The sequence below is a fragment of the Anabas testudineus genome, chromosome 17 (assembly GCF_900324465.2).
Source record: "Anabas testudineus chromosome 17, fAnaTes1.2, whole genome shotgun sequence".
NCBI classification, from domain to species: Eukaryota; Metazoa; Chordata; class Actinopteri; order Anabantiformes; family Anabantidae; genus Anabas; species Anabas testudineus.
This window is the reverse complement of record NC_046626.1, coordinates 5,522,125-5,541,135: the sequence shown is the minus strand read 5'-3', so window position 1 is coordinate 5,541,135 and position 19,011 is coordinate 5,522,125. Positions and strand designations below refer to the sequence as shown.

The window sequence follows — 19,011 nt, the reverse complement described above, 5'->3', positions numbered from 1 at the left end:
TCCCAAACTATAATTAGGCTTGAATAACAATATCTTTAGAGTTATTTTGTATTCCGTTTTAGGTGAATGTTGAACAATGTAAAAAGATTTAAGTATTAGATTTTTAGTGTTTTAGAAACGACTGAAAGTGATGGTCTGGTACGTGGTTGAAAAGCTTTAAAAATGTAAAAAGGTAGCAAGTCTGAGTTGCCTCCATTGTTAGAGAAGTAATCATACCTCCTCAAATTACATACTAATACTCAAAGAGGACAATCCACAGTTTTTGTTCTGTGCCAAAATATATATTTAAATATGCATCTAAAGCAAACCAAATCAAGTGGATATTTTCCAAAGTTAGCATCTTGTTTATATAAAATTCCTGTTTCAGCTTTTCCCATTGAGCTGCAGTTCTTGGAAAGTAATTTAAAAAAGTGAATTCTGAATGAATGACGGCATCAAATAAAATCTGTGTTGGTGTTCAAGTGGGAAGCTGACTACTGATTTCAGACAGACTTGAACAATTGTTTAATTAAACTCAAGTACTGAATCCACCATGTCTTTCACAATGTTGCTGACTTTCTAATTTTCCTTGAAATAGTGGCCTTCTATGAACTAAAAGCTTGTCGAGTATCAGCTGCAAATCTTTTTTTTTTTTTTTTACACTTTTAATATAGTATTTTCTACATCTTCACTAACAGAAGAAAAGTATAGCAACAGAAATGTATACAACTTCAAATACTGTGTAATATTCCAATAACATATGTCAGCTATGCCTTTTCCAAAAGATCAATAAAAAGGAATAAAAAAATAACTTAAATAAATTTGTTCTTGTATTAGGTTTATAGTAAATACCTCAAGAATGCTGTGTATGTGGACACTGCAGCACTGTAGTTCATATTAAATGGAATAATTTAAGCTCTTTTGCATGATCATCTGCTGTAACGGGACACAGCTATTAACAGTTCAGAAATGGATGAAACCAATCTTGCGTACAAACAATAAACCTTATTGCTGCTTCTGGCTTCTTGGTGAAAGTCACAATAATACACACAAACTTGCTTTCACTGTAGATTGCTGTTATTCATATCACAGATACAGTCAGATCATAAAACAAGAATAGTAACTCATTGCTGTCATTTTTGCACCATTGTACACAACTGACCAGCTCTACATTGTACAATACACCCATCCTCCTAGCACTGCTTCAGTAACTAATATGCCACTTTCCCTCTCCCTCCCTCCCTCAAACCCCCATCCCTCCCACAGAGTGAAAACGATAACAGTACATCCACAAACTGGATCCCCTATTAGTTGATAGGCTCGCCTGGACACACAGGATATGACCAAACGAGAAGGGAGGGGGGGCTGTGGAATCTGGATCCAGGCTCTGCTCATGTCCAGTTTCATGTAGCACTATAGGACCAGCATTGAGGTTCTTAGATAAGAAAAGGGATCTGTACAGCAGGGGTCCCCTTTTGGTCACGGCTGGGAATGTGATGGGAATTTATACGTTTAAATGAAGAGGAGGAGAATGAGGAGTCGTGGAGTAGGAAAGCTCAGCATTTTGCCATGTTGTCAGAGGTTAGAGAGGAGGGTTGAAGAGAGAAAGATGGAACACAACTCTCAGTGATGAAAAAGAAAACAGATGGGTGCAAACCTGCTCCTTTCATGGAAAAAAATATCTATACAAAATAAATGAATACAAGTAGAAAAAAACAGTCATCCATAATCTGATACATAATACGGTAAAAATAAACAATGAGGAATAACATGATTCACTGTTGAGAAGGGGACCAAGTCAGATGTGTTGAGGAGAGGGGTTCAGTCAATCCTCTGAGCTTGATGAGGAGTCAGAGTCCTTCTGTGCTATGATGACATCGTCCAATATTGCCCCTTGATCCGAGCTGTCATAGTCACCTTGGGAAAGGCTGTCACCGCCCTCCATTTTAACATCAAAGTCTGGACTGGTGAGGAAGTGATGCGAGGTCTCCAGGTCCTCCTCATCCATCATGTAGGCTCCATCTGACACCAGAGTCTCCTCTTCAACTCCGTCCAGCGTGGGGTCTTCTGGGGGGGACTCTGGAGTGTGGTGATGGTGGTGGTAGTGATGATGATGGCGCCTTCGACTTTTCTTGGGGATCTCAGAGTGCTCGGTCAGCAGTCGGTGAAAGAAAGTCTCGGGCAGGAAGCCCTGTGAAAGGAGTAACTGTGATTAGAAACATTAAAAAAAAAAAAAAAAAAAAAAAGAGCACAATGTTTTCACATCCCTTATCTGACACAGTTAATGGACCACAGTCATGAGTAACCATAGTTCCACAGCCCTCAACAGCCAAATTAAAACATTACAGCAGAAGAGCCAATTATGTATCTTAATACAATCCATTTGGAAAGGTCCATCCAGCAAATCACAACTACGCTTGGTTTAAATTACATTTCAAAGAGTTCTCTTCACTAAATGGGAGATCAAACAGTAATCAAATGAAAAGTAAATGTGCTTTTCCAAGTAGCAATAGGTCCATTTTCTTAATTACTTACAGAGTTACGAACGGCTTCAGACCACTCGGGTGCTACGGCGTGATCAACATTCTCTTGCAGATGCTCCCTCAGGTCTTGTAGCATCGGACAGAAAGCTGCTCCAACCTGGGGATCAGAGGACAAACATGTTTACATGAACTGTGTGTACTGGCGGATGCTACACTCCCCATCTCCACAGTACCTTTCACACACGTGTCAACTCTGGCAGCTAACATAACACATGCTTCAGTAAGAAATGGAAACAACACTATAAACAAGTGGAACTCCACAGGCAGCGAGAAATGATCTGTGTTCAAAAACAACTGACAGGTCAAGTTAAACGGAACAGCACAGCTTGCACACATAAAAATTCATTCCTGCTGGTGGAGAGAGCTGATGTGTTTTATTTTCCCCATGTGTTGAAAAATCGCAAAATTAAAGTGTGTGAATATCCTGCTCACTGGATAAAGCACAGATGTGCTTATCTTATTGTAAAAACTTATATTAGAGATTACTGATATGACTGGAGTGTTATCAGACAGAAGATCACTAATGAAGGACGGGATGTCAATACAGGCTTTAATCAGTATTTCTCATCAGTCACAGAAGGATCATGAAATAAAATTCTAGATGCCCGTTTATTTTTCTCAAACAGAAAGTAAACACAGGTCAAGTCTTATAGCCTAAAAACAAAGAAACAATGTAGCAAACTGACCTTAAAACTGTAGTTTATCACTACATTTTCAGTTTAAAATAACATACAGCCTTCACACAATCCAGCTCTGATCAGATCTCTGGAGCTAAGCGCTAACTCGAGAAGGCAGGCTTCCTTCTGGTACAATCGACATGTTCCACTAATTAGTTTTGTGAATCAAACCGTTTTTGCCACTAAACATCTGTTCATGTTCAGCTCCTTGTGCATTTTGGGTAGTTTTCAACCTCTGATGACCCATCTCACTAATGACATCTCTCACAAACTGGTCCATTGTATGAATTGTGTCTCACCTTTTTTCCAGTCCTTATGTTTATGAGTTTCACCTTCTCACTGCCCGTCAGGGCTTTATCTGCCCTCCTCCTCCTCTTCCTCTTGCTCCTATTTACAAGAAGCTGTGAGAAAAATAAAAAATAAAAAATTAATATAAACTATGTAGAAGTTTATATTAATAGTTAATATAGTTTAATAACTGACATCTTGTTTCCCTTCAACTCGAAACCCGTAAGTTCTGACTTGGATCCAGAGCACTGAATGAATTAAACCTACTTCACAACTGACATTTGTCATGAATTTACCTCGAGCATATCCCCCTCCACCTCATAATCTGGATTCTCTTTCAACCAGGTGGGAGGGTCCCTGCGCCGAGGAGTGCGCTCCAGTGAATCATTGAGTCCATCTGGGTCAGACAACTAAAAGAGAAACAGAAAAACATTACCAAACTGAATGCAAAGCAGTTTTGTTTTTGTATCTGACTCTGCTAGTGTTATAAAAGTACCTCTTGGTCCTTGTGCCTCTTGCGGCTACTCTCTCCCCCTGATCCATTGGGCAACAGGGCCTGCTTAGAGAAGGTCAGCTTCAATCCTTCCTCCTGGTAGGGTGAGAGTCAAATTTAAAAAATGAACTCCAAACCACAGTTGATTAATTGTTAATGCACTTAAATCTCAAATTCAAACAAATAAACTGATATTAATATTAAACTGACATTAATGGAAGAATTTTCACCTTAAGGAGTTTAACAGTGAACTCTCCATCCTCTCCATCTCCCCCAGGCCCACCAGACATCCCTGTGGGCTTGCGGATCATCCTTGGAAAGCCCATCTTGTCTCCTACCAGGTCAGAGCTCTGGTTAAGCTGAGCCTCAGACACATAGCGCCGCCCTGAGGGCCACTGACCCGTAAGAACCAGCGTACACAAACTGTCCAGACGGTTGATCAACACACGGTCCTGAGAAAAAGCAGGTAATTCATAACAGCAAAATAAGATTGGTTTATTCCTTCAAGAGAAATGCTTTGGAATTCATAAAGTCATTTATAATGTAACTACAAATTAGTTACCTTGGGCCAGTCAACTCTGAGGGGATCAGGTGGTGGAATGCCATCCTGAGAAGGAGTCATAGAGAGTAAACTATTGTCTTCATCCACATCACACACCTTCATACCTGCTGAGATTAAAAACAGAAACTAATTAATTTGGTTGTTTTATAGTGCAGCATTCCATATTTCTTTCTTCATCTAACCAAGTACCTCTTTCAACCTCTTCCTCACTCTCTCCGCTGTCATCGCTGCTGCCTGACCGCTCAGAGGACGATGAGCCCGAATCAGAATCTGAGTCTGAATCAGACCCTCCTTCTCCTTTCCTTCCTGCCCTCCCCCTGCTCCTCTTGAAGCTCCAGCCCTGCCCTTGCACTTTGCCATCATGGTGAGTTAAAGGTGTACTCTGCAGGTCAGTACTGATTCCACCTCCAAACAGCTGGGCATCATCATCAGCTTCCTCCTCCTTCACTCCAACCACCTTCTCAATCTTGGGTTGGCTGAGAGGCACGATGGGTGGGGCTTGTGGTGGAGGTGGAGGTGGTGGGGCCTGCTGGTTTTGGATGAATTCTTCACGTGCCTGACTGAAAGTAAACTGTGGGTCTGCAAAAATGGAGAGTTCAGTGCGGCTGACACCGTGCAGGGCAGCACCCAGCATCAGCTGACGATCGTGGTTTGGAATACTCCACCAAGCCGGCAGCTCAGAACTGGGTGGAGCCATTGGCAGACGCTCTTCAAGGGAGGGGTGGGGCAGGACTCGCTCACGGAGGCGACGCAAGAGGCTAATACGGTAAAGGGTACGAGAGGCACGCTCTTCTGTGATGGGGGCTACAGTCTGTGAAAGCTCTGATGGATCTGAGTAACAAAGTAAAAGACATTTAAAATTAAATGGTGCTTTGTTAAAAGCCTGATGTTATCACAGCAGCACAATTACTCTGCACAAACATCTCACAACAAAACATCCTGGGGTTCTCCAAACTCAAACTGATGAGACAACAGTTTGTTGTCAGTATTGTAGTATCAGTATCAAGTTTTTTTTTTTTTTTTTTTTTTTTTTTAACAGGGAGTTTTGTCTGATTGTTGGTTATATCTCAAACAAAAACTCAGTCATTCCCATTGAAACACTTGCAGGACTGTGAACCTTCACAAGCAATAGGCATGTTACAGTATGTGTATCTTATATTATATATTAAGTAGTAGTTACCGTCACTACGGCCTGGCCGCAGGTGGCACACCCTCCGGCACATGGCAACAAATGAGCGGAAGTATCGACTAAGACTCTCGTCAGTTTTTTTATCCAGACGAGCAAAAGTGCGGAAGCGGGTCCAGTCAAAATCGCCGTCGCCCCCCTCAGGAAGACCTGGTTCCTTTTTCATCGTTTCAACACCAAAAGTTGATACAACACGGTAGAAGTCACACTCCTCTCTACGTGTCCACCTAGTTGAAGGACAGAGGTCAACTGTGATTAAGTGAACACTTAAGTAGTATACTGTATGCTGATGTTTTTTTCATGTTTTCTGCAGTGTGAGCACAGAATCTTTGCAGAACACGCTAGAATACTAGTGTACCTCTGCTGGCGCTCCTGTCTGGCGATCTCCTTCAGTTTGCTGGCCTGTTCACACCGTCTGCGCCTGCGGTCACCCTTTGCCTCAGCTTCAATCTTCAGCTGCTCCTGTCTATAGCTGCGCTGGTAAGCTGTTATCAGCCGCCGCAACCGTGCTGTAAGTGATGAGCTGGAGGGCCAGTCGCACGCACCGCTTTGGCTTGATAAGCTTTCTGTAACCACTGGTCCTGACTTGTCTTCGACAGAAATCTCATCATCCACATTCATGGAGTCAGGCTGGAGAACAAAATGAATAATAAACATACATACGAGATACATTATTAAGTTGTTTCATATTTCTGCTTAGCTCCACAGTATTCATATAAACAACTGCAAAAAAATGTTTTAGTGCGCTGACTCTGATTCGTACCTCTTCAAAAAGATCCTTGTGTCTTGATGCAGGCTTGAACTCTGGGTCCTCTGAGTACTTGTCATAGTCAACTCTGCAGAGTGTAAATAAAAAGGCACAGATAAACAAAAAGAGGCAGACGTGTGTCCAGTAAAGGGACTTTCCTGGCTAGTGTGTGTCAAATATGTTTCAAAAAGCTGCATTAAAGTAGTCATAAACTCAAAATAAGTTATGATTGAAAAAGTTGACGTCACTCACTCATCACCCAGCTCAGCATCACCAGTGTGCTGCTCGGCATCAATGGCCTTATCATCAGGGCGACCAGCTCTCTCCAGGAAGCAGAGGCAGGGATCAGCACGCATGGTGGTATACATCTCATATCCTAGTAATAAAGATAGAGTCAAGGTTATCACAACAAAACAAAACAAAACAAGAAACTAATATATTCCAGATCTGAAGGAAGAAAACTACAAACAACTGAACCTCTAACTCAAAAACCAAAAGAGAATTACCATGTTTGAATACACCAGCAAGCAGTGAGCGGTCTGCTTCAGCGTCCCACCATCCTGCTGGAACCTCCTGCTGTTCCATCTCAGGCATCCAAATATCAAGATCCCTGAAAAAAGTTGCATATATTTGACTGTGTTTCAGTGTGAACTTGAAAGTAAACACATGTGTTTTGAATGTGCTTGGCTTGACAGCTGTATTAGATACCTAATGTCAGCCCCTTTCAAGACAGAGTCCGCATGTTCGCCAATCACTTCCTGTTTCAGGTAGTAGAGCATACGCACTCTCAGCAACACCCTGAGGTGGAAGAAAAGATGTTTAAATGTTGAACATGCACGACAATCCACATATATGTGCATACACAAGCGTCAACGTAGAGTAGTGGGTTTCACTGACTTGTTGCACTGGTGCTTGAGGTGTTTGCGGTAGCTGTCATCCAGCAGCAGGGTGTCAGGGTTGTACTTGCGGATCCACTCCACCTTCTGAACATCAAATGTACTCTGGGCCTTTACCCTCTTACCCTTCCTGCCTCTCGGAACAGGAATTGACAGACCTGGGTGGAGAAAAGTAAATAAAAATGTATACAAAGTCCATCTACAGACTTGTCAAAAATGCTAAATCTTTTTTTTTTTTTTTACAAACTCTCATTCATCCCGTTTTAGTTTGAAAAATGTCTTCTCTGCGTGCAGCTCCTTACCAGAGTGGTTGAGTAATGTTTGGGGTTCACGCCCGTTCTCTGGTGGTGTGATGAGCTCCCAGATAAAACTCTTGATGTTCTCATCTCCACGGTAGTGAAGCAGACAAAAGACCAGGATGACACGACAAATTGTCTCCACGTCACGTTCACTGAGGCGGCGCTTACATCTGGCGTGAGACAGGATGTCTCTCCAACGACCCCAACTAGAAATTGAGTAAGAACATGTGAAGACACAGAAGAATGATAAAGAAAATCCTTAAAAAGTTTGTATGGTACATAAAAGTTGTACATAAAGTCTACATACCCGTAGACAAGCAGGTGTTTCTCCACCCGGAAACAATCTGTGCGGCCATAACCCCCTCCACTGTGGCGGTCTGAGCGTCGGGAGGCACGGGACTGTCTTGAATTGGCAGGTGGATACTCATCGTCACTGTCTAGATCTGACAGGTCCCCCCCTTCACCTCGTAAGCTGGAGTACTGACGTGTCTGCTTACGTACTCTGGGAGTGTCAATTACAAGAGTGTTCTGTGGAGAAGACAGTTTTATTAATTTCATGTTATTCCATGTAACACACCAGAGTTATGCAAATAGATTATACATTAGGAAAATGTTACCTTAAAAAGATGTGCTGCCAAACGTGTCATGCACTTCCTGACTGTAAATTAGTTCTACACAAAAATACATCAGGTTTACCTTCCGATTGATGGAGTCCATGTCTATGTCAGCTTTCTTGGCCCATTTCTGCCAGAATTCAGGGTCATCGAGAGCAATGTCATTGCGGTTCTCAGAGGCGACAAAGCTGGCTTTTGAAAACGTAGAACCCTTGCCCTCACTCTCTATGGTGATGGTGGTTGCTCTTCGCTGAAGGATCTGATCGATGTCCTCCTCACAGAATCGACTACCCTCATCATTTTCATCCATGATGGCAGCGTAGGCTCCCTTCCTCAGCAGGTCTTCAATCTCCTTCTTGGAGAATTGCTGGATCTTTTCAAGACACAGAAACTAATTCATACAAACTGTCCGAACTGATTTAGGAAACAGAATAATGTAATACAATATATACAACTGACCAAAGCAATATAAGTGACCAACCTAAAAATAACCCAAGCAGTGTGTGTTCATGCTGCGTAGGTTTTCTTACCCCATTGACATTACTGTCTTTGTTGCCACTCATGCTCTGCAAAACAGCACGGTCCAGGCCAAGCTTTAGACTTGCTTTATCCAGCATCTCCCTCTCATAGGAGTTCCTGGTGATCAGACGGTAGACCTTGACTGCCTTAGACTGGCCAATACGATGACACCGTGCTTGGGCCTGGAATAGGGGAAAAAAAGGTCACTAGAGTGTTGTATGCAGATGTTTTGACTTTAATGTAATGTCAATATAAAATAAAATGTCTTAATGAATTTCTTATAGTCTTGCTGAACAGAGCTTTATACCAGATAGCATCACACAGTCCTGTACCTGCAAGTCATTTTGAGGATTCCAGTCAGAGTCAAATATTACACATGTGTCAGCAGCTGTGAGGTTAATACCAAGGCCGCCAGCACGTGTACATAGCAGGAAGACAAAGCGGTCCGAGTCAGGCTTGCTAAAGCGATCAATGGCAGCCTGTCGTAAGTTTCCACGCACTCGGCCATCAATTCGCTCATAAAGGTATCTGTTGAAAATAAATAAATTATACACAGACAACACAATAATTATTAAGGCAATGTAATGAGTTTTTGCTTAGATTTTATGAGTAATACACCACACTTGCCTTTGACAGATAACCACATATACTCAGACTACACTGTGACATTAACATATTAAAATACACCTTGACCCTCATACCTCTTGTTGATGAGGTAGTCCTCGAGAATATCTAAGCAGCGCACCATCTGTGAGAAGATGAGCACTTTGTGGCCACCAGCTTTGAGGCGAGGCAGCAGCTTATCCAGCAGCACCAGTTTGCCGGCCGACCGTATCAGGGCCTGCAAATGGAAGTCAGGGGCCAGTGGGTCATACACCTGCCGCAGCTCTGCCACGATCTTCTCCTCCGCACCTAGAAAAGACAGACCATTATTACCCACTGCTAGCTTTTCACAAGCTGAACTGCACCGATCTACTCTACAGCCTGTACGTCTCATGACGCATATTTACTAATTAAATGCCTCATCATTTTATAATATAATATAAAAATATATAAATCACACAACTGTATTAACAGTTCAGCTTAATGGTCTACTGTTGCTAAATGAGAAACAGTTATGATGAGGTATCTGAAATGTACTTTGCACATTAGTACAAAAATAAACACTTTTTAAATGTCTAATTTAAAAATAAGTCTTAACATTTTATTTATTTTACGCTCAGTACAACCTCATCCCATTGTCAGTAATCATAGTCAATGTCAATAAAGAGGATAAACTTAAAGTTTAACACGGATTCCAGCTGGCTAAAGTAATACTGTGATGTAATTGTGATCAATACCATTGATGAGGTAGGGGTGGTTACAGCACTTTCGTAGCTCCATCATAGTGTTGAGTAGGTTGGGGACATTACTGTTACTATTTGCCCCTAAACTAAGGAAACTGAAGTTCCTTTCCAGGATGGCTCGGTAGTACTTCTTCTGGATGTCCGTCAGCTCAACCTGAGAAGAAACAGATTTTTAAATTCAACATAGGATATTCTTGTGATTTTACTGTTTCTTTATTGTGGGATTTCTGAGTTCATACAGAAGTGACATCATTTAAACTAACCTCGATGATAGTCTCCTGTTTGGGTGCCAGGTTCTTCTCAACATCTTCCTTGAGCCTTCGTAACATCATGGGTTTCAAGATGGCCTGCAGCTTCTGAACCTGAGGGTCCCAAACAAAGCACTTGCTTAATGTTGCTGAACATTACTAGTTCCACATGTAGTCGTGTACATGTGAAACCAATGCTGAATAATGATGAGATGGGTAAGTGTCACACCTGTTCCTCTGTTTTAAGGTCTCCAAAGTCTCTGAGGAATTCAGTCTCAGAGGGGAACTGAGCAGGCTCCAGGAAATGAAGAAGACTAAAGAGTTCCTCCACAGTGTTCTGCAGAGGTGTGCCAGTCAACAACACTTTGTGTTCCTGGGAGAAACCACAGAACACATGCAAAAAGGTAGAGAGGAAGTGAAAGATGAGTAGAGAGGTGGTATAGAAAAATATAACAATAAAAGAAGGAGACAATATACAGGAAACAGGAAAGAAGAGGAAGTGGAAAATAACATAAGAAAAAGTTAAAATGAAGTCATAACATTTTTGAAGTGAATGGTAAAAACATTGTAGTCTTTTTTAACTATAGCTAGAAAGCAGCTGTGACATAACATCCGTAGTCCACTCACCAGATCCAGCATCTTCAAGCTGTCTAACAGCTTGCAGTTACGATTCTTGAGGCGATGAGCCTCATCAATGATCACACAACGCCAGGAGATCTCCCTAAGCTCAGGGCAGTCAGACAAAATCATCTCAAAGGTTGTGATGAGGGCGTCAAACTTGTATGCACCCGGGATTAAATGCTCCTGTACACAGAATGGCAATTATTTAGATATGTTTGAGATTAGAAAAATTAATCATCACCTATCGTAATCGTAAATAAATAAATACTAAATCCACCTTCTCATCCTTGCAGTACATTTCATACTGCTGGATCATCTGTCGGCTAGCCAGGCTGCCATGGTAAACTATGGCGTTCATGTTGGTCCATGTGGAAAACTCTCTCTCCCAGTTGGTGATGGTGGATAGGGGAGCAATGACCAAAAAGGGGCCCTGGACGCCTGCTGCATATACCTCTGACAGCAGAGCAATGGACTGGATGGTCTTTCCTAGACCCATCTCATCTGCCAGGATACAGTTCTGCCTGAGAAACAAGTAACAGGGAGTGTGAATATAGAAGTACTGGGGTATTGAAGAAGCAATTAACAAATCATAATGTATGTACTATTTAATGGCATTGGTACTTGCTTTAGGTTCTGAAAACATTCTTCTTGAGTCAAGATAGTTCACTTGTTCAGTTAGTTCAGTTAGAAGACACAATGCATACTTCATGTGGTGGCAAAGGTAGTTTGCACTGTGATAAATACCTGTTGTACCAGTTGAAGAGCAGCCAGTTGACTCCTTCCAGCTGGTACTCTCTGAGGATGTTGCCATTCTTGTACTCTCTGGTCTCGTCCAACTTCTTCCATGAACTGGCTGGAGGTCGGGACTGAGGAGAGAGAAAGAAAATTAATTAAAACAATAGAAGGCCCAATTCTTCCACTGTTGTGACATAGTGGCTTCAGGCAGTATTCAGACCTCTACACCTTTCACTGCCTTTATAGTGCCATTGTATTGTGGATTTATTTTAGAATGGATAAAGCAAAGCCTGTCTGACATGGCAAACAGGAGAGCATAAGAGCATGAGAAAAACAAAAATTACATCTACAAATTTTGACAAAGTTATCTGTTCAAATGGAAGAGTTTTCGTGACATTAATGAAGTTGTCTCTGACCACCGCATCTCGTAGTTTTGACTGCATTTCGCTCCTGTTGGACAGATCATAAAAACAATATGATGAACTGTGACAGTGAAGGAGATGGCACAGCTACATGTGAACAGGAAACACTGTGGTCACATGGCTCATGTCCCTCTTATCTTTCTGGGAGAATGCAGCTACTTAAAACCAAGTCAAACCATTGGCTTTGGTTAAAATAGAAGTCGATACTATAATAAACTGCTTATTCAAAAAAACTTTTCCATTATAATTGTAGCACCCTGTATTTATTTCCTACTTAAGGTCTTAATGTACATTTAAAACAGATTCTGACTATGTGAGGCCTCACCACTCTCTTCAAGCGAGGTTGTCGGTTTTGGATTTTGCCAAACTCTTCAACTTTGCCCTCGTCCACATCCTCCTTCAGCTCCCAAGTGGCGTCTTCATAAGGCAGAGAGCACCACTTTACCAAGTAGTAGATAACGGGCTAGAAAAAAAACATTAAAAGCACATATATAACTATTGTGAAAATGATGCTTAAAAAAGAAAAGAAGATGGAAACAAAATATAACAGTTTGACTACATAATCCAGAGAGGAACAGCTGATCTTTTTTGTTCAGCCGTAAAGGTGATTTCTGGACCAGGTCTCATCTCTCACCTCGCCATTGTCCTTGTCCACACTATGAGATACATCCAGGATCCTGTCCACCTCCACATAGTCTGGGTTAAAAGGCTCCTCTTCCTGAAGAGAACCACACGGTCAGAGACAGCAGAAATATGTACACATTTATATTGCAAGCTGCTAAACTACACCTTAAAATAAGAGGTTTCAGCATGTTTCTCACCTCCTGGAAGATGTGTCTCATCTGCGCGTGTTTTGTCTTGAACCTCTTAATCTTTTGATGGATCCTCTTATCCTTCTCCAGCTGCTCCAACGTGGCCCACTCACAGTGCAGGTAAGAACTGAGGAGAACAAATTCGGTTTTATTCATTTGGATGACTCTTTAATATATCAATATGATGCCATGGTTAAAGTTATTTACTGAGGTACTTACTAGTTCTTGTATTTTACAAAGAACTCCTCAATATTAGTGTACTGGCCCTGGGACACCTTTAAGAGAAGAACAGGTTTTTAGTATATGATTTACATATATATACATATTTTAAACTGCTAGACAAAATGTATTAAAACATACTTCTTTCTTGGTTATCCTCATAGATAGTACTTTATCTACAATGGCAGCATCTTCCTCACTTGGGTTTTCCTGTAAAAAAAAAAAAAAAAATTTAAAACAGACAATAAGATTCCAACACTGTAAAAATACATTTTATCACATATCACCAAACAACCTGTTGTAAACAATAACCACCTCATTCAAGTACTTTTGCGAGCCCTTAACTTTGTTACAAGATTTTACTATATTTCGACACTAACCACAAAAAACTGCATGCTGGGCAGTCCGTCACCATCCAGCTCCAGTTCCTGTTTAAGCTGCGCTGCTGTCCCACCACTGATGGAGGCTACAGCTGCTGCCGTTGTAGTAACATCTACATCTTCCTGCTCATCTTCATCATCTGTTATCTTGATATCCAGGTCCTCTGTGTACTTCTTTCTCTTTACCACACGATTGGAACGCCTCTTCTGGGCAGAGAAAAATTGCTGTAAATTCACTGGTCGATGAAAATCTTCTCAGTTAATGTTCAAGCAGACCTACTTAAAACTTTGCACTCTTCACATACAATGAGATAAGCAGACACAATTAGATGTTTCACTTTAACCAAGTGCAGTTTTTCTGATGTCTGTGTCTGTAAAGGAGGTGTCTGTTTCATGCATGTCTGATAAAACAGGCATGTATTTCTTTTTAATAAATCTCACTTTGCACAGAAGCTGCTTAACAGGTTGCATTTTGCTTGTTCTTCAGGAGCATTACTCCTGCCAAAGTGAAGGTAACATTGTGTCTGTTTTCATCATGTGTAGACAACTGTTAACTATAATATCACAATTCTGGGCAAACTGCGTGACCATGTTAGGTTTGGTACCATAATCATCTCATCCTCCAGAGCAGCAGGAGAGGCAGGACTCAACTCCCCATCAGAGTGGTCTGAAGACATATTTCTCTTTCTTTTTTTGGCTCCCACTAGAGTAATAGTGCTGCAGGAGAGTGGGGGAAACACAAAGACAGATAAAGTACATAGCAAAAGACTGAAACAAATAAATCTCTCTCTATCTCCAATAACTTACATTAATAACATTCTCACATACTCTCAAAATATATATGCTTACTTTGTCTTAGTTTTGCTTTTGCTCTTGTTCCCAGTCCCAGGTATCACTGTTCCTCCGGCTACTCCAGTTGGTGTCTTCACTTTGCTCTTTTTGTCGGCCCCTCCAGTGGTTTTCGGCATTGTTCCTCCAGTGACAGGACTCTTCTTCTTGCTCCCTCCACCACTGGTCTTTTTCTTATTTGCAGACACCACAGTCACTGTGCCTGCCGACTCAGGAGAGCTCTGTGTGGTTGGAAGCTCGTCCTGATTTAAGACTCTGGGCAGGTTCTTCTCACCCCGTGCTTTAGCCCGGGCTATAGCTTCAGCCACAATACGGTTCGCCTTCTCTTGCTTGCACAGGATCTCTACTCGTCGGACAGAGGAAGGCTCACCAGAGGCCTTGGTGATGCGGATGGCCTGGGATGGAGTAGTGGTGGTAGTGGAGGGGCCTGCAGTCGATGAGTTGATGACCTTCACCACAGAGACAGTGCCACCAGCTGAGGATGCTGAGCTTGTCTGTTTGCAGAATAATGTTTAAGAGTGCATCAAACAATTAGAATTCCTTTCAACATTTCACAAGAAATCTCTAATGACCCCAAAAAAAGATATAGATGGATAATAAAAAATATATTCATTGATTGTAATGTACCTGTGGCTGCAGAAGCATTTTGAGCGGCACTGCAACTCTTTGGCCTCCTTGGCCCTGGGATATCTGCAACACCTGTGGACTGCCAGTATTTCCTGCTCCTGAAACTAGCTGGTACTGTGAGAATGTTAGGACACAAAACATTATCCACATGAATAATGAATCTGACTATACCACTAGATACACTATTAAATATTATTTAACAAGGACACATGGAGACTGATATGAATAATGTCTTTATCTTAAAATTATTGTAAAGTTTGCATCTAAATAGCTACAATGTGTCAATATAAAGAGTTATACAAAAAATGTCTTTATATGGCTAGTAAACATGTCCAATAGATTCTAATTAGCAAGGCCTGCGTGGTGATTTTCATTATTCTCCAATTTCTCCTACATATGTACACACGAATTTTGAGTATCCATTTCTGAACCAGGCGGAACCAACTGCTTTACCTCATTACAAAAGTTATCGGACTAAAACATTTGTGACATTTTGCTACTCTGTTGTGAGAGATGAAGACATCTGACCAAACAAACATGTTACAGAGGGTAAGATTTCAAAATGTAATATTTTCAACAGTTTACATCTGGGGAATGGTTAACAACTCAACTTCATACAACCAGATGGAAACTTCTGTTTCTATTAATGTCAGTAACATTCAACACATTCAAGTCTTTCTTTCACTTTTTTACCAGTAGAGAATAGCTGGCCATCTCGCGAAAGAACCTCTTCACAAAACAGAACCTAATAGGTAAAATTAATTGGCCACAAGAAAGAATGAAAAGAATACAGGTGATAGGATGTACTGTTAAACAAAGATTCAACAACGCCTCTTTCTTTCTTACCTTAACTCCTCCCTGCTGGTTAGGCTGCTGCTGCACCTGCAGTTGAATAGTGAGGACTTTGGGCTGCCCTCCAGCCTGGCCTGCAGCTCGAGCTTGGGTCAGCGCAGCTAGCTGGCTTCCCTGCAGCACCAGTTTGCCACCAGGAAGCTGACCCAGCACTAGTCTTGCAGGAGCCTGCGGCTGCGGCTGTTGTACCCCCTGAGCTGTCTGAACCTGCTGAACCTGTGTGACTTGCTGCTGGGCTGTAACAGCTTGACCCGCTGATGTGGCAGTGCCACCCTGAGTGGGCTGCTGGAGAACCAGGGTGATCCGCTTTGCTTCACCGCCCTAGAATTAGATATAGAGAAAGACTCATTTTGACAGTGAGGAAAACATTGACCTTAATATACACCTTGTGAAACTCAGCACTGACCCTGAAACCAACCAATTAACCACCCAGCATCACCTTCTGCAGAGCAGCTGTCAGGTTGAAAGCTTGTTGTACATGGAGTTTGAATAAGTGGTACTTACCTGCGTCTGAGCCTGCATGGCTGGCTGAAGCTGCACCTGGCCCTGAGCCTGCACCTGGATCTGAGCTGCTTGACCTTGCGGCTGGATCTGGATCTGAGCAGCTTGCCCTTGGGGCTGCACCTGAATCTGGGGAGCGTGGGCTTGTGGCTGGACTTGGACTTGAGTCTGGCCTTGAGAAATTTGTGCTTGGGCTGGGATTTGCACCTGAACCGGCTGGCCTTGTGTCTGCTGAACCTGCTGTGGTACAGAAGTGAGCAGCACCTGTTTCACTGGCCCATTGGGAGACTGTAGCAACCTCTGCACCCCTGCAGCACCCACCTTGACTTGAGCTTGTCCTGGGCTCGCCTGGTTCAAGACTGTTCCCCCCTGCAGTATAGACATGCCAGGTTTGAGAGGAGTGCCAGACAACACACGGATAACCTTTCCACCAGTCTGGCCTGCAGCTCCTGATACAGTTTGCAGGACCTGGGCCTGACCCTGGGGTCCTTTGAGAATGACAATTTTACCACCGGCCTGCTGTGTGATGGCAGCCAACTGCTGGGGAGTGAGCTGGTGAGTTATCTGTGTAAGCTGTGGTGTTGTGGTTGTGGTGGAGGTCGGGGCGTGGGAAACACTCAGAGGTGAGCTTAGCAGGACAGTGCTACTGGTGGCCCCGCTGGTGTTGCTGGCAATCGGTATGGTGGTTTGGATCTGAGGTACTGTATCAACAGGAACTGTGGCTACAGTGGAAGCTGCAGCTATGGAAATAGTCTGAGCAGTCGCAACTGGAACCGACTGCTGTGTGAGGACCTGAATGGCAGGGTCTGAGATGGAGGGGGCTGCTACTGGAACACAGAGGCCTGCATCAACTGCGAGCTCGGGAGTGGGTTCCGGCTCAGCTGGTGGGTCCACCTGGCCCAATGCCAGTTTGAGGGCCTCCTCCACAGGGTCTGAGGAGCCCTGAGAGAAGGAGTCATCTGGTAGGGCGTCCAGGTTAAACAGGGGCGTGTCCTCAAAGAGGTCCATGATGGGATCTGCCATCTTGCCCACTCCACACAGGGAGATGGGCACAACGTTAAAAAGACTCAGACGGGTAAGCTAAACAGTCGTCATCCAGTTCTTCTCAACTATTAAGTAAACAGCTGGAAAGAGAGAAGAGACACTGGTGTTAAGAAAACACAGTTTCATGACTTTGGCATTAGTTAAACAATTGCAGCACCGCTTACTACTAATAACGAGCCTGTTTTAGACCTATATACATGACAAGTTCACTGAAACCACAACAATAGTTGAAATTTGAAGTCATCAGTTGTCTGGAAACAGCAAGGAGCAGAGATCAGGTTTGTCCCTGTGTGGCAAACTGCAATCATGTAACCTCTGGTCCATGTTTCCTTCTCAACTTTTAGTTTAGCTTTTCTGTACCATTATTGCATATCCCTGTCACAATATAATTTATTTAAGTTGGGTTCCTAATGAACAGAAGTAATGTATATTGTTTACTCAAATCATAGATAAACATAATCAACATACCTATTTTTACCCTCCTAAGAGAGCTGTGACTGGTATTACCAAGCTACCTAGCATCACACACAATAACTAATTGAATAGCTACAAAAAAATCAATGCTATATACAATACGCCAGTTAAATAATTACTACTAATATATTTTAAATATGTGATTGGATTTGGTTTGTATATAACATCTAAGTTCACTCGTGGCCACGTCGTCCAGAAATGATTAGCAATGTGCTATAAAGGGTTTCGAAAAAGCATAAAAATATGCTGTTTCAATAGTAATAACAGTGCTAAACTTCCCAGGGAATATCCAGTGAATATGAACAGTTGGAAGTGGGGTCAGACGAGGAGGATAGTGATGCTGGAGGGACAGGATGCTTCCCTCTCTGGTCGTATTGCAGTCTTTCTCACAAACCCGTCGGCTAGCATTAGCTTGTATCGCGACCAATATGTGCCTGTTACAAAAGCGTGTCCACGCCGAAAACACACTAAACCTCATGAGCGCACTGTAAGGTATGTTTGGACACGTTAGTTCGCTTCTCTGTAATTTACTACTAACGACTCAGTCTACCGGACCCCTTCAATCTCATCAACAAACCGGACCAAACCAAAGCAACGTGCCACAATAACCATTGCCCGTCAACGTTCAGACACGGGTTAGGCCGCAATACTGTTTCAGTTGGTCTGCGTCTATTTTTCGCCCAAAATACCTGAAAATAACCATCATATCCACTGCCCTAACTCTCACAGTAATAATTTCGGGGTGCTAAATTTACCTTTGCGTCGACACACATGGCTTTCTCCGTCTCACAACACTGTACGATTACAGGAAACGGCCAGGGGAAGAGCAGGAACTAACATACTTGCCAGAGAAAGCGTAGACAGCGTACCCCTCGGATGCTATCCCACGACTATTGGTCGCTTTTCTTCCGAGCCGGCAGCATACGCCAATTGCATTGGCTGAACCCGCTGTCGGTCATAAGTACGACCGCTTCTGGGTGGGACGATAGCCATAGTTAGTGTGAGAAAACAATAAATGCGGCCTAGCTGGGATCATTTGACAGTGTGATCTTCAACATCGCTGTTTTACTGCCGTAG

At 42.7% G+C, this 19,011-nt stretch overlaps 1 protein-coding gene across 5 annotated transcripts; it reads right to left on the bottom strand.

Moving 5' to 3' along the window:
* Nucleotides 1-1,038: 1,038 nt before the first annotated feature.
* On the bottom strand, nt 1,039-18,789 carry chd8 (chromodomain helicase DNA binding protein 8). 5 transcript variants are annotated; one of them, XM_026373888.1, is made up of 40 exons: nt 18,690-18,789; nt 16,738-17,540; nt 16,420-16,656; nt 15,910-16,236; nt 15,064-15,177; nt 14,437-14,930; nt 14,193-14,304; nt 13,588-13,794; nt 13,349-13,417; nt 13,208-13,263; nt 12,998-13,115; nt 12,811-12,894; nt 12,502-12,639; nt 11,764-11,885; nt 11,297-11,540; nt 11,026-11,202; nt 10,628-10,771; nt 10,414-10,512; nt 10,145-10,304; nt 9,506-9,716; nt 9,137-9,332; nt 8,816-8,986; nt 8,368-8,658; nt 7,979-8,199; nt 7,675-7,877; nt 7,374-7,530; nt 7,185-7,274; nt 6,983-7,086; nt 6,729-6,852; nt 6,492-6,564; nt 6,087-6,358; nt 5,723-5,955; nt 4,732-5,373; nt 4,543-4,649; nt 4,211-4,432; nt 3,984-4,076; nt 3,784-3,897; nt 3,499-3,600; nt 2,515-2,619; nt 1,805-2,170 (listed from the first exon to the last, which is right to left on the bottom strand). In XM_026373888.1, the coding sequence occupies exons 2-40, from the start codon at nt 17,437-17,439 to the stop codon at nt 1,805-1,807; spliced, it is 7,701 nt and encodes a 2,566-aa protein (XP_026229673.1). In that variant the 5' UTR covers nt 17,440-17,540; nt 18,690-18,789. The 5 variants fall into 5 exon arrangements, with proteins under 5 accessions (XP_026229672.1, XP_026229670.1, XP_026229673.1 ...); XM_026373887.1 differs by having other exon boundaries at nt 1,039-2,170; nt 13,588-13,791; nt 16,420-17,540; XM_026373883.1 differs by having other exon boundaries at nt 16,420-17,540.
* Between the last annotated feature and the right edge of the window lie 222 nt (nt 18,790-19,011).

What these genes read in the sequence shown, in the direction of transcription:
- chd8 (XM_026373883.1), bottom strand. Translation starts at nt 17,439, where the DNA reads ATGGCAGATCCCATCATGGACCTCTTTGAGGACACGCCCCTGTTTAAC. An exon ending in TGAGACACATCTTCCAGGAG is followed by an intron (nt 12,895 to 12,997) that starts GTGAGAAACATG and finishes GGTTCTCTTCAG; the next exon opens with GAAGAGGAGCCTTTTAACCC. An exon ending in GACTACCTCATCAACAAGAG is followed by an intron (nt 9,333 to 9,505) that starts GTATGAGGGTCA and finishes TATTTTCAACAG; the next exon opens with ATACCTTTATGAGCGAATTG.